Genomic DNA, 13953 nt, shown 5'->3' with positions numbered 1-13953 from the left:
CTCCGTGCCCCTCTCTGAAGAAAGAACAAGGAAAATTACAGCACAGGAACAGACCTTCGGCCCTCCAAGCCTGCACCGAGCATGCTACCTGATCTAACTAAAACCCCCTACCATTCCAGGAAACATCCTCTACTCTCATCTTATTCATGTACTTGTCAAGATGTCTCTCAAAAGTCACTACCTCCCCCTGCAACGCGTTCCAGGCACCCACTCCTCTCTGTGTAAAAACTCTGTCTTGTACATCTCCTTTAAAACCTTGCCCCTCACATCTTAAACCTGTGCCCCCTAGTAATTAACTCTTCCACCCTGGGAAAAAGCTTCTGAATGTCCACTCTGTCCATACCTCTCATAATCTTGTAGACGTCTATCAGGTCATCCCTCAACCTCTGTCGCTCCAGTGAGAACAAATCAAGTTTCTCCTCATAGCTAATGCCCTCCATACTGGGCAACATCCTGGTAAATCTTTCTATACCCTCTTCAAAGCCTCCACATCCTTCTGGTAGTGTGGAGACCAGAATTGAAAACTATATTCCAAGTGTAACCTAACTAAGGTTCTTTAAAACTGCAACATGACTTGCCAATTTTTAAACTCAGTACTCAGCCGATGAAGGCAAGCATGCCGTAAGCCATCTTGACTACCTTCTCCACCTGCATTGCCACTTTCAGTGACTCACACCACGCCCCACTCTCTCTCTCTTTCTCTGCCCACTCTCTTTCTCTGTCCCACTCTCTCTCTCTCTGCCCACTCTCTCTCTCTCTCTGCCCCACTCTCTCTCTCTCTCTGCCCCACTCTCTCTCTTTCTCTGCCCCACTCTCTCTCTCTCTCTTTCTCTGCCCCACTCTCTCTCTCTCTCTGCCCCACTCTCTCTCTCTCTGCCCCACTCTCTCTCTCTCTGCCCCACTCTCTCTCTCTGCCCCACTCTCTCTCTCTCTGCCCCACTCTCTCTCTCTCTGCCCCACTCTCTCTCTCTCTGCCCCCACTCTCTCTCTCTGTCTCTCTCTGCCCCACTCTCTCTCTCTGTCTCTCTGCCCCACTCTCTCTCTCTGTCTCTCTGCCCCACTCTCTCTCTCTTTCTCTGCCCCACTCTCCTCTCTCTCTGCCCCACTCTCTCTCAGTTTCTCTGCCCCACTCTCTCTCTCTGCCCCACCTCTCTCTCTCTTTCTCTGCCCCACTCTCTCTCTCTCTGCCCCACTCTCTCTCTCTGTCTCTGCCCCACTCTCTCTCTCTGTCTCTCTGCCCCACTCTCTTCTCTGCCCCACTCTCTCTCTCTCTGCCCCACTCTCTCTCTCTTTCTCTGCCCCTCTCTCTCTCTCTCTGCCCCACTCTCTCTCTCTCTGCCCCTCTCTCTCTCTCTCTCTGCCCACTCTCTCTCTCTGCCCCACTCTCTCTCTCTGCCCCACTCTCTCTCTCTTTCTCTGCCCCACTCTCTCTCTCTCTCTCTTTCTCTTTCTCTGCCCCACTCTCTCTCTCTCTCTTTCTCTTTCTCTGCCCCACTCTCTCTCTCTCTCTCTGCCCCACTCTCTCTCCCTCTTTCTCTGCCCCACTCTCTCTATCTCTCTGCCCCACTCTCTCTCCCTGTCTCTCTGCCCCTCTCTCTGCCCCACACTCACTCTCTCTCTCTCTGCCCTCTCTGTCTCTCTGCCCCACACTCACTCTCTCTCTCTCTGCCCCTCTCTGTCACTCTGCCCCACACTCTCTCTCTGCCCCTCTCTGTCTCTCTGCCCCACTCTCTCTCTCTGTCTCTCTGCCCCACTCTCTCTCTCCCTGTCTCTCTGCCCCTCTCTCTCTCTGTCTCTCTGCCCCACACTCTCTCTCTCTCTGCCCCTCTCTGTCTCTCTGCCCCACTCTCTCTCTCTGTCTCTCTGCCCCACTCTCTCTCCCTGTCTCTCTGCCCCACTCTCTCTCCCTGTCTCTCTGCCCCACTCTCTCTCCCTGTCTCTCTGCCCCACTCTCTCTCTCTCCCTGTCTCTCTGCCCCACTCTCTCTCCCTGTCTCTCTGCCCCACTCTCTCTCTCTCTCTGTCTCTCTGCCCCACTCTCTCTCCCTGTCTCTCTGCCCCACTCTCTCTCTCTATCTCTCTGCCCTCCTCTCTCTCCCTGTCTCTCTGCCCCACTCTCTCTCTCTCTGTCTCTCTGCCCTCCACTCTCTCCCTGTCTCTCTGCCCCACTCTCTCTATCTCTCTGCCCCCACTCTCTCTCTCTGTCTCTCTGCCCCACTCTCTCTATCTCTCTGCCCCACTCTCTCTCTCTGTCTCTCTGCCCCACTCTCTCTATCTCTCTGCCCCACTCTCTCTCTCTGTCTCTCTGCCCCACTCTCTCTCCCTGTCTCTCTGCCCCACTCTCTCTATCTCTCTGCCCCACTCTCTCTCTCTGTCTCTCTGCCCTCTCTCTCTCCCTGTCTCTCTGCCCTCCTCTCTCTCCCTGTCTCTCTGCCCCACTCTCTCTCCCTGTCTCTCTGCCCCTCTCTCTCTCTCTATCTCTCTGCCCCACACTCTCTCTCTCTGTGTCTCTCTGCCCCACACTCTCTCTCTCCCTGTCTCTCTGCCCCACTCTCTCTCTCTCTCTGTCTCTCTGCCCCACTCTCTCTCTCTGTCTCTCTGCCCCACTCTCTCTCTCTCTGTCTCTCTGCCCCACTCTCTCTCTCTCTGCCCCTCTCTCTCTCTCTCTCTGCCCCACTCTCTCTCTCTGCCCCACTCTCTCTCTCTTTCTCTGCCCCACTCTCTCTCTCTCTCTTTCTTTCTCTGCCCACTCTCTCTCTCTCTTTTCTCTTTCTCTGCCCCACTCTCTCTCTCTCTCTCTGCCCCACTCTCTCTCCCTCTTTCTCTGCCCCACTCTCTCTCCCTCTTTCTCTGCCCCACTCTCTCTATCTCTCTGCCCCACTCTCTCTCCCTGTCTCTCTGCCCCTCTCTCTCTCTCTGCCCCACACTCACTCTCTCTCTCTCTCTGCCCCACTCTCTCTCTCTGCCCCACACTCACTCTCTCTCTCTCTGCCCCTCTCTGTCACTCTGCCCCACACTCTCTCTCTGCCCCTCTCTGTCTCTCTGCCCCACTCTCTCTCTCTGTCTCTCTGCCCCACTCTCTCTCTCCCTGTCTCTCTGCCCCTCTCTCTCTCTGTCTCTCTGCCCCACACTCTCTCTCTCTCTGCCCCTCTCTGTCTCTCTGCCCCACTCTCTCTCTCTGCCCCACTCTCTCTCCCTGTCTCTCTGCCCCACTCTCTCTCCCTGTCTCTCTGCCCCACTCTCTCTCCCTGTCTCTCTGCCCCACTCTCTCTCTCTCCCTGTCTCTCTGCCCCACTCTCTCTCCCTGTCTCTCTGCCCCACTCTCTCTCTCTCTCTGTCTCTCTGCCCCACTCTCTCTCCCTGTCTCTCTGCCCCACTCTCTCTCTATCTCTCTCGCCCTCCTCTCTCTCCCTGTCTCTCTGCCCCACTCTCTCTCTCTCTGTCTCTCTGCCCTCCTCTCTCTCCCTGTCTCTCTGCCCCACTCTCTCTATCTCTCTGCCCCACTCTCTCTCTCTGTCTCTCTGCCCCACTCTCTCTATCTCTCTGCCCCACTCTCTCTCTCTGTCTCTCTGCCCCACTCTCTCTATCTCTCTGCCCCACTCTCTCTCTCTGTCTCTCTGCCCCACTCTCTCTCCCTGTCTCTCTGCCCCACTCTCTCTATCTCTCTGCCCCACTCTCTCTCTCTGTCTCTCTGCCCTCCTCTCTCTCCCTGTCTCTCTGCCCTCCTCTCTCTCCCTGTCTCTCTGCCCCACTCTCTCTCCTGTCTCTCTGCCCCCTCTCTCTCTCTCTATCTCTCTGCCCCACACTCTCTCTCTCTGTGTCTCTCTGCCCCACTCTCTCTCTCTCCCTGTCTCTCTGCCCCACTCTCTCTCTCTCTCTGTCTCTCTGCCCCACTCTCTCTCTCTGTCTCTCTGCCCCACTCTCTCTCTCTCTGTCTCTCTGCCCCACTCTCTCTCCCTGTCTCTCTGCCCCACTCTCTCTATCTCTCTGCCCCACTCTCTCTCTCTGCCCCACTCTCTCTCCCTGTCTCTCTGCCCCACTCTCTCTCTCTCTGTCTCTCTGCCCCACTCTCTCTCCCTGTCTCTCTGCCCCACTCTCTCTCCTGTCTCTCTGCCCCACTCTCTCTCTCTCTGCCCCACTCTCTCTCTCTCTGCCCCACTCTCTCTCTCTATCTCTCTGCCCCAACTCTCTCTCTCTGTCTCTCTGCCCCACTCTCTCTCTCTCCCTGTCTCTCTGCCCCACTCTCTCTCTCTCTCTGCCCCACCTCTCTCTCTGCCCCACTCTCTCTCTCCCTTTCTCTGCCCCACTCTCTCTCTCTCTTTCTCTTTCTCTGCCCCACTCTCTCTCTCTTTTTCTCTTTCTCTGCCCCACTCTCTCTCCCTGTCTCTCTGCCCCACTCTCTCTCTCTATCTCTCTGCCCCCCCTCTCTCTCTGCCCCTCTGCCCCCCGCCCCTCTCTCTCTCTCTGCCCCACACTCACTCTCTCTGTCTCTCTGCCCCACTCACTCTCTCTGTCTCTCTGCCCCACTCTCTCTCTCTCTGTCTCTCTGCCCCACTCTCTCTCTCCCTGTCTCTCTGCCCCACTCTCTCTCTCTCTGTCTCTCTGCCCCACTCTCTCTCTCTCTGTCTCTCTGCCCCACTCTCTCTCTCTCTGTCTCTCTGCCCCACTCTCTCTCCCTGTCTCTCTGCCCCACTCTCTCTCTCCCTGTCTCTCTGCCCCACTGTCTCTCTCCCTGTCTCTCTGCCCCACTCTCTCTATCTCTCTGCCCCTCTCTCTCTCTCTGCCCCACTCTCTCTCTGTCTCTCTCTGCCCCACACTCTCTCTCTCTCTGCCCCACTCTCTCTCTCTCTGCCCCACTCTCTCTCTCCCTGTCTCTCTGCCCCACTCTCTCTCCTTGTCTCTCTGCCCCACTCTCTCTCCTTGTCTCTCTGCCCCACTCTCTCTCTCTCTGTCTCTCTGCCCTCCTCTCTCTCCCTGTCTCTCTGCCCCACTCTCTCTCTCTCTGTCTCTCTGCCCCACTCTCTCTCTCTCTATCTCTCTGCCCTCCTCTCTCCCTGTCTCTCTGCCCTCCTCTCTCTCCCTGTCTCTCTGCCCCACTCTCTCTCCCTGTCTCTCTGCCCCACTCTCTCTCTCTGTCTCTCTGCCCCACTCTCTCTCTCCCTGTCTCTCTGCCCCACTCTCTCTCTCTCTATCTCTCTGCCCTCCTCTCTCTCCCTGTCTCTCTGCCCTCCTCTCTCTCTCTATCTCTCTGCCCTCCTCTCTCTCCCTGTCTCTCTGCCCCACTCTCTCTCTCCCTGTCTCTCTGCCCCACTCTCTCTCCCTGTCTCTCTGTCCCACTCTCTCTCCCTGTCTCTCTGCCCCACTCTCTCTCCCTGTCTCTCTGCCCCTCTCTCTCTCCCTGTCTCTCTGCCCCACTCTCTCTCTCTATCTCTCTGCCCCACACTCTCTCTCTCTGTGTCTCTCTGCCCCACACTCTCTCTCTCTCTCTGTCTCTCTGCCCCTCTCTCTCTCTATCCCTCTGCCCCACACTCTCTCTCTATCCCTCTGCCCCACTCTCTCTCTCTCTGTCTCTCTGCCCCACTCTCTCTCTCTCTATCCCTCTGCCCCACACTCTCTCTCTCCCTATCTCTCTGCCCCACACTCTCTCTCTCTCTATCCCTCTGCCCCACTCTCTCTCTCTATCTCTCTGCCCCACACTCTCTCTCTCTATCTCTCTGCCCCACACACTCTCTCTCTCTCTCTATCTCTCTGCCCCACACTCTCTCTCTCTCTATCCCTCTGCCCCACTCTCTCTCTCTATCTCTCTGCCCCACACTCTCTCTCTCTCTCTCTATCTCTCTGCCCCACACTCTCTCTCTCTCTATCTCGCTGCCCCACACACTCTCTCTCTCTGTCTCTCTGCCCCACACTCTCTCTCTCTGTCTCTCTGCCCCACACTCTCTCTCTCTGTCTCTCTGCCCCACACTCTCTCTCTCTCTGTCTCTCTGCCCCACACTCTCTCTCTCTGTCTCTCTGCCCCACACTCTCTCTCTCTCTGTCTCTCTGCCCCACACTCTCTCTCTCTGTCTCTCTGCCCCACACTCTCTCTCTCCCTATCTCTCTGCCCCACACTCTCTCTCTCTCTCTATCTCTCTGCCCCACACTCTCTCTCTCTCTCTCTGTCTCTCTGCCCCACACTCTCTCTCTCTCTATCTCTCTGCCCCACACTCTCTCTCTCTCTCTGCCCCACACTCTCTCTCTCTCTATCTCTCTGCCCCACACACTCTCTCTCTCCCTATCTCTCTGCCCCACACTCTCTCTCTCTCTATCTCTCTGCCCCACACTCTCTCTCTCTCTCTATCTCTCTGCCCCACACTCTCTCTCTCTCTGTCTCTCTGCCCCGGGTCCCGGACTCGGTCGCGTCACAGCCCAGGCGGGTTTGACAGGAAACAACTTCTTCCTGAGCACTGGGAGAGAAATCATCGGAAAAATCAACCCAGACAGAGAAAGGCTCTCAGCGAGAGGAGAGGCTGACCCAGAGAGGGAAATCGGAGCAAGCGAGAGGGTTAGGGAAGGTAAGGAAGCGGGATAGGGAGGAAGGTGAGTGCTGAGAAACAGGGAGCGGAGTGTGTCTGAGAGAGACAGACAGACAGAGAGAGAAGGCTCACACAGGGAGAAGGGGGAGAGAGGGGCACTGCTATGTATGTTGGGCTGTAATACTCTAAGGGTCAGCTGACCCTGGGTGTGGGGCTGATCTGCCCGGGGACCACCCTGAGGGGGTAGTTGGAGTCTGGAGTGAGACTGCAGAGAAATACCTGTGCCTCCTGACACCTGTCTGTGCAATGAGCTCCTGAGAATACACCTCTCCAGTAAAGGATTTCACAGACAGGGAGAGACAGAAAAACCCCAGAGACAGGGAGAGGGGTAGACACAAGAACTGAGACTATCCAATAGAGAGGGTCACAGACAGGGAGCAGAGTGACAGAGCGGAGATAGGGAGACTGAGACAGTGCAACAGAGAGAGAGAGAGAGGTCACAGAGGGCCAGGACTGGGAAAGGGAGAAAGGGACAGAGTTAGGAGAGAGAGAGAGAGACAGAGCGGAGGGGACACAGACAGACAAAAGGGCTAAGGGAGCGAGGCCACACCCTGGGGACAGGGATGTGTCTGGCTGGGCTCCTGCTCCTGCCAGCTGTCCTGGGTATGAAAGTGAGCGACACTTTCCGCAGCCTCACACCCACCAACAACCTGGTGGTGGTGGCTGGGCCAGTGCCAGGCTGGAACCCAGAGCAGGGCCCTCGGGTATACGTGGGCACGGTTAATGCTATATACCAGCTAGGACCAGGACTGGAGCTGGAGGCTCAGGTGAGGACAGGCCCAGTGAAGGACAGTGCTCTATGCCATGCTCCACAACTCCCTCACAGCACCTGTGAGCATCCTCGCAAACAGACAGACAACCACAACAAGTTGCTGCAGGCTGACCAAGCCCAGGGCCTGTTGGTGGTATGTGGTTCTGTCCACCAAGGCTTCTGTCAGCTCCGGGCATTAGATAACATCAGCCGCTTGGCAGTGCAGTTCCCACCCCCAGCAGGCCCTGAGCTGGTCTTTCCCAGCATGCTCTACGTGGCTGCCAACCATCCTGAGGCCTCTACAGTTGGCCTGGTGCTGCGGGGCTTGGGGTCTGGGCCTCAAGCTGGCAGTCGATTACTGGTGGCTGCCACCTACACAGGCCTGGGCACCCGTTACTTCCCAACCAACAACAGTCGTGAGGACTTGCGCTTTGAGAACACTCCTGAGATTGCCATCCGGACCCTCGATAAGGGGCAACTCTCCCGCCTCTTCAGCTATGACATCAACCCGTCCGAGGACAATGTCTTCAAGATCAAGTCAGAGGCAAAGGCTCGGAACCGACTGAGTTTTGTGCGGGCATTTAGCCGCAGCGCCTATACTTACCTCGCTCTCAACAATGATGCCAACTCGGGCACCAAAAGTGGACGACCCCGTAGCCTGCTGGCACGCATCTGTGCTGGAACACGAGGCCCAAGGCCGACTGAGAGCCGCAAACTGACTGAATCTTACATCCAGTTGGGCCTGCAGTGTGGTGCCAGCCCCAGACTTTACAGTCGCTTATTGTCTGTCTGGTCTGGACCTGCCCAGAGGCTGTACGGCCTGTTCGAGAGGCCTGAAGATGGCGGGAGGGACTCTGCTCTCTGTGTCTTCAACTTCCCAGCTATCGAGCAGCGGATCCGTGAGGCTCGAAGGAAGTGCTTTGAGGAGGAGCGGAGCCAGGAGGTGACGGTGCTGGACAGTGTGATCCAGGGAAGTGGTCCAGCCTGCATTAGACGTAACATTACGGTAAGTGAGGGCAACTAGGGACAGAGGGAAGTGTGCAGGGAAAAGCATTTATAGAATGTGGGAAATGTAGGAGGAGGGAGAGGGAGCGGTTGAGGGAAGGGGAGAGGGACAGTGCAGAGGCCAAGATCACAGAGGATGGAGAGAAGTAACAGGTTGAGGGTAGGACAGTCTGAGGGAAGGGGGCAGAGAGAGAAAAAAAATCCACTGGGATGAGGAGTCGAGGGATGGAGAGAGAGAGTCGAGGGGGGAGAGAGTGGGAGAGGGGAGAGAGAGTGGTGGGGGTAAGTAGGGGGAGGGTGTGGCAACAGGAGGGGGAGTGTCTGGGGCAGGAGGAGGGAGAGAGTGAGGGAGGGAGTGGAGTGGTGAGGGGAGAGTGAGGTAGAGGGTTGTGGGGGGAGGGGGAGAGAGTTGGGTATGTGGATGGCAGGGAGAGACTGCAGGGTTGGGGGAGAGAGGAGGAGGAGAGAGTGGGGGAAGGGAGGATTGCGGACGGGACTGGTGGGAGCGAGGGTGTGAAGAAAGGGGAGAAATGGGGATGGGTGAGGGATGGGTGGGGGATGGGTGGGGTGTGGGTGGGGGATGGGTGAGGAGTGGGTGGGGGATGGGTGAGGAGTGGGTGGGGGGTGGGTGAGGGATGGGTGGGGTGTGGGTGGGGGGTGGGTGAGGAATGGGCAGGGGGATGGGTGAGGAGTGGGCAGGGGGATGGGTGAGGAGTGGGCAGGGGGATGGGTGAGGAGTGGGTGGGGGATGGGTGAGGAATGGGTGGGGGATGGGCGGGGTGTGGGTGGGAGATGGTGATGGGTGAGGAGTGGGTGGGGGATGGGTGAGGAGTGGGCAGGGGGATGGGTGAGGTGTGGGTGGGGGATGGGTGAGGAGTGGGCAGGGGGATGGGTGAGGTGTGGGTGGGGGATGGGTGAGGAGTGGGCAGGGGGATGGGTGGGGTGTGGGTGGGAGATGGTGATGGGTGAGGAATGGGTGGGTGATGGGTGAGGAGTGGGTGGGGGATGGGTGAGGAGTGGGCAGGGGGATGGGTGGGGTGTGGGTGGGAGATGGTGATGGGTGAGGAATGGGTTTTGGAGGTGGGTTTTTGGGTGTGTGATTTGGGGATGTAGAATAACTCAGTATATCCGAATAGATTTAGGATAAAACATGCTGTTTTTCTGTGAAATAATTGTAACATTTTGATGTAGGACAGACATATTTCTAAACATTTACAGATTTGTGAATGCTAAAGGGTTTTTGCATGTTTTATGTAATATCTCCATGTCCCCAGAGTTTATGAGTCACTTCCACCCACTTCAGAAAACAGCCAATGTTAAGGGAAAAATAACAAATTATGTATATCCAAGCAAGATGCACAGAAAACAAGGGATGGGGTATGTAGTTTGGGATGGTGCAGGGCTTCAGGGAGAGTGTGGCAGTGGGGTTAGTTTGGGATTGATACAGGGCTATCAATGCTGTTAATTCTCAGATGCTTACTCCAAGGCTTTACCCCGGTGCCCTTATTTGCAAGATAGACAAAGGACAAACACAAGTAAAGGTTCAACAATTTTATTAATAGTAACACCATTAACTCTTAAATTACCTACATATAACAAGAGGATACCCCAGGTTCAAGTTTATTTCCCACAATGATGGTTTGGTTAAACCGCAGGCCCGATTCTCTGAGTGTCTCTGGTCTGTCATCACGAATGTGAGTCTCGATGGCAGATTCTTCCTTCCTTCTCTGGTCAGTCTTCCGGATGGTCAAAGTCACCTCCCTCATCAAGTCTTCGCTGCTGGTGTGTCTGAAATGTGTCCCTTTATCCCCCTGCCTGCCTTTCCAGAAACTTCTCTGGTTTCCGGTCAATGAGGTCCCAGGAGGGTGTTCCAATACCCAGTGGGTTTCTTGATGTCTGCCTGACAGGACACCAGGGTCTGTCCCCAGATGTCCATCTCCGTGCTGTTGCTTATCCGTAACCTGTTGCCAGATAATGTAACTGCAGGAACTCTGGATGACAGAAAGTCTGTCCCGATCTGGGCTTCTAACTTCATCTCAAACTCTGTGGCCTGGGCCTGTGGCCTCCCTCTGTGACTGGATCCTGAACTCCCTAATCCACAGGCCACAATCAGTAAGGGTGGGCAACAACACCTCCTCCACGATCATCCTCAACACCGATGCCCCACAAGGCTGTGTTCTCAGCCCCCTACTATACTCCTTGTACAGCAATGACTGCAGCCAAATTCCCCTCCAATTCGAGGTTCAAGTTTGCTGACAACACCACCGTAGTGGGTCAGATCTCAAACAATGACGAGACAGAGTACAGGAATGAGAGAGAGAATCTGGTGAACTGGTGCGGCAACAATAATCTCTCCCTTAATGTTAACAAACAAAGGAGATTGTCATCGACTTCAGGAAGCGTAGTGGAGAACATAGCCTGTCTACATCAATAGGGACGAAGTAGAAAAGGTCGAGAGCTTCAAGTTTTTAGGTGTCCAGATCACCAACAATCTGTCCTAGTCCCCCCATGCCAGCACCATAGTTAAGAAAGCCCATCAACACCTCTAATTTCTCAGAAGATTAGTGGGTCAATGTTTTTTTTTAAAAATAAGACTGGTCGGCGCAACATTGTGGGCCGAAGGGCCTGTTCCGCGCTGTAATGTTCTATGTTCTATGTTCTAAAACTAGGCCCTGATTATATTCCCACAGCTATGGGGTTGGGGGGGGTGGTGCGAAGTGGGTCAGTAGGATTAGTTTGGGATGGTGCAGGGCTTCGGGGAGAGAGTGTTGTAGTGGGATTAGTTTGGGATTGACACAAGGCTATGGGGGGAGAGTGGGGCTGTGGGATTAGTTTGGTGATTGATGCAGGCTATCGGGAGCAAGTGTGGCAGTGGGATTAGTTTGGGATTGACACACGGCTATGGGGAGGGAGAGGGGCAATGGATTAGTTCAGAATTGACATGGCTATGGGGAGAGTACGGGACAGTGGGATTAGTTTGGTATTGATACAGGGCTATGGGGAGAGAGTAGGGAAGTTGGATTAGTTTGGTATTGATACAGGGCAATGGGGAGAGAGTGGGGAAGTTGGATTAGTTTGGTATTGATACAGGGCAATGGGGAGAGAGTGGGGAAGTTGGATTAGTTTGGGGATTGGTACAGGGCTAGGGGGGAAAGTGGGGCAGTGAGATTAGGGATTGATGCAGGGCTATGGGGGGTAAAGTGGGCATTGGAATTAGTTTGGGACTGACACAGGGCTATGAGGAGAGAGTGAGGCAGAGGGATTAGTTTGGGATTTTTGCAGAGCTATGGAGAGGAAGTGGGACAGTGAGATTAGTTTGGGACTGATACGGGGCTATGGGGAGAAAGTGGGATATTGGAATTAGTTTTGGGATTGATACAGGGCTATGGGGAGAAAGTGGGGTATTGGAATTAGTTTTGGGATTGATACAGGGTTAAGGGGAGAGAGTGAAGTAGTGGGATCAGTTTGGGACTGATACAGGGCTATGAGGAGATGTTGGGACAGTGGGATTAGTTTGGGATTAATGCAGGGCTATGGGGAGAAAGTGGGACAGTGGGCTTAGTTGCAGGATTGATACAGGGCTATGGGGAAGGACTGGGGCACTGGGATTAGTTTGAGATTGATGGGGGCTATGGGGAGAGAGTGGAACAGTACAACTAGTTTGGGGATTGACGTAGGGCTAGGAGGAGAGAGTGAGGCACTGGGATTAGTTTGGGATTGATACAGGGCTATGGGGAGAGAGTGAGGCACTGGGATTAGTTTGGGATTGATACAAGGCTTTGGGGAGAGAGTAGGGCAGTGGGATTATTTTGGGATCGATACAGGGCTATGGGGAAAGAGTGGGGCAGTGGGATTAGTTTGGGATTGATACAGGGCTATGGGGAGAGAGTGAGGCACTGGGATTATTTTGGGTTCGATACAGGGCTATGGGGAGAGAGTGGGGCAGTGGGATTAGTTTGGGTTCGATACAGGGCTATGGGGAAAGAGTGGGGCAGTGGGATTAGTTTGGGATTGATACAGGGCTATGGGGAGAGAATGGGGCAGTGGGATTAGTTTGGGATTGATACAGGGCTATGGGGAGAGAGTGGGGCAGTGGGATTAGTTTGGGATCGATACAGGGCTATGGGGAGAGAGTGGGGCAGTGGGATTAGTTTGGGATTGATACAGGGCTATGGGGAGAGAGTGGGGCAGTGGGATTAGTTTGGGATTGATACAGGGCTATGGGGAGAGAGTGGGGCAGTGGGATTAGTTTGGGATCGATACAGGGCTATGGGGAGAGAGTGGGGCAGTGGGATTATTTTGGGATCGATACAGGGCTATGGGGAGAGAGTGGGGCAGTGGGATTATTTTGGGATCGATACGGGACTTTGGGAAGAGAGTGGGGCAGTGGGATTATTTTGGGATCGATACGGGACTTTGGGAAGAGAGTTGGGCAGTGGGATTATTTTGGGATCGATACGGGACTTTGGGAAGAGAGTTGGGCAGTGGGATTATTTTGAGGATTGATACAGGGCTATGGGGAGAGAGTGGGTCAGTCGGATTATCTTGGACATTGACACAGGGCTATGGGAGAGAGTGGGGCAGTGGGATTATTTTGGGGATTGATAGAGGGCTATAGGGAGAGGGTGTGCAGTACATAAGAACATAAGAACATAAGAAATAGGAGCAGGAGTAGGCCATCTAGCCCTTCGAGCCTGCCCCGCCATTCAATAAGATCATGGCTGATCTGTCGTGGCTCAGTTCCACTTTCCCGCCCTCTCCCCATAACCCTCAATCCCTTCTCTTATCAAAAACCCATCAACCCGCTTCTTAAAAATATTTAGCGAGGCAGCCTCCACCACTTCAACGGGCAGAGAATTCCAGAGATTCACCACCCTTTGAGTGAAGAAGTTCCTCCTCAACTCCGTTCTAAACCGCCTCCCCTTTATCTTGAGGCTGTGCCCCCTAGTCCTACTGTCTTTTTTGAGCGGGAAGAGTCTCTCCACCTCTATCCTATCCATCCCATTCATCATCTTATACGTCTCAATGAGATCTCCCCTCATTCTTCTAAACTCTAACGAGTACAAGCCTAGGTTGGTTTGGGACTGGTACAGGACTATGGGGGAGAGTGGGGCAGTGGGATTATTTTGGGGATTGATACAGGGCAGTGGGAAGAGAGTGGGGCAGTGGGGTTAGTTTGGGACTCATACAGGGCTATGGGGAGGAAGTGGGTCAGTGGGAATAGTTTGAGATTGATACTGCGTTATGGGGGATGTGGGGAATTGGAATTAGTTTGGGATTGACACAGGTCCATAGGAAGAGAGTGAGCCAGTGGATCAGTTTCGGACTGATACAGAGCTCTGGGGAGAGAGTGGAGCACTAGGGTTAGTTTGAGACTGATATGGGGCTATGTGGGAGAGTGGGGCAGAGGAATTCATTGTGGCATTGGTACAGGGCTTGAGGGAGAGAGTGGGGCAGTGGGGTTATTTTGGGGATTGATACAGGGCTATGGGGAGAGAGTCCATCAGTGGGGTTAGTTTGGGATTGACACAGGGCTATGGGGAGAGAGTGGGGCAGTGGGATTAGTTTGGGATTGATACAGGGCTATGGGGAGAGAGTGGGGCAGTGGGATTAGTTTGGGATC

General features: G+C 54.6%; 1 protein-coding gene across 1 annotated transcript in view; it reads left to right on the top strand.

Moving 5' to 3' along the window:
• Window positions 1-6677: 6677 nt before the first annotated feature.
• Window positions 6678-13953, top strand: part of plxnd1 (plexin D1) — a 176737-nt gene continuing 169461 nt past the window's right edge. Inside the window, exon 1 of the mRNA XM_080184802.1 lies at window positions 6678-8331. Within this exon, the coding sequence (XP_080040928.1) occupies window positions 7138-8331 (1194 nt within the window). The 5' untranslated portion in view covers window positions 6678-7137. The remainder of the gene's footprint in view (window positions 8332-13953) is intronic.

The sequence above is a fragment of the Carcharhinus amblyrhynchos genome, chromosome 3 (genome assembly GCF_965287045.1).
Source record: "Carcharhinus amblyrhynchos chromosome 3, sCarAmb.v2.hapA, whole genome shotgun sequence".
Classification (NCBI taxonomy): Eukaryota; Metazoa; Chordata; class Chondrichthyes; order Carcharhiniformes; family Carcharhinidae; genus Carcharhinus; species Carcharhinus amblyrhynchos.
The sequence above is the reverse complement of the archived record's forward strand: the minus strand, read 5'-3'. Positions and strand labels throughout refer to the sequence as shown.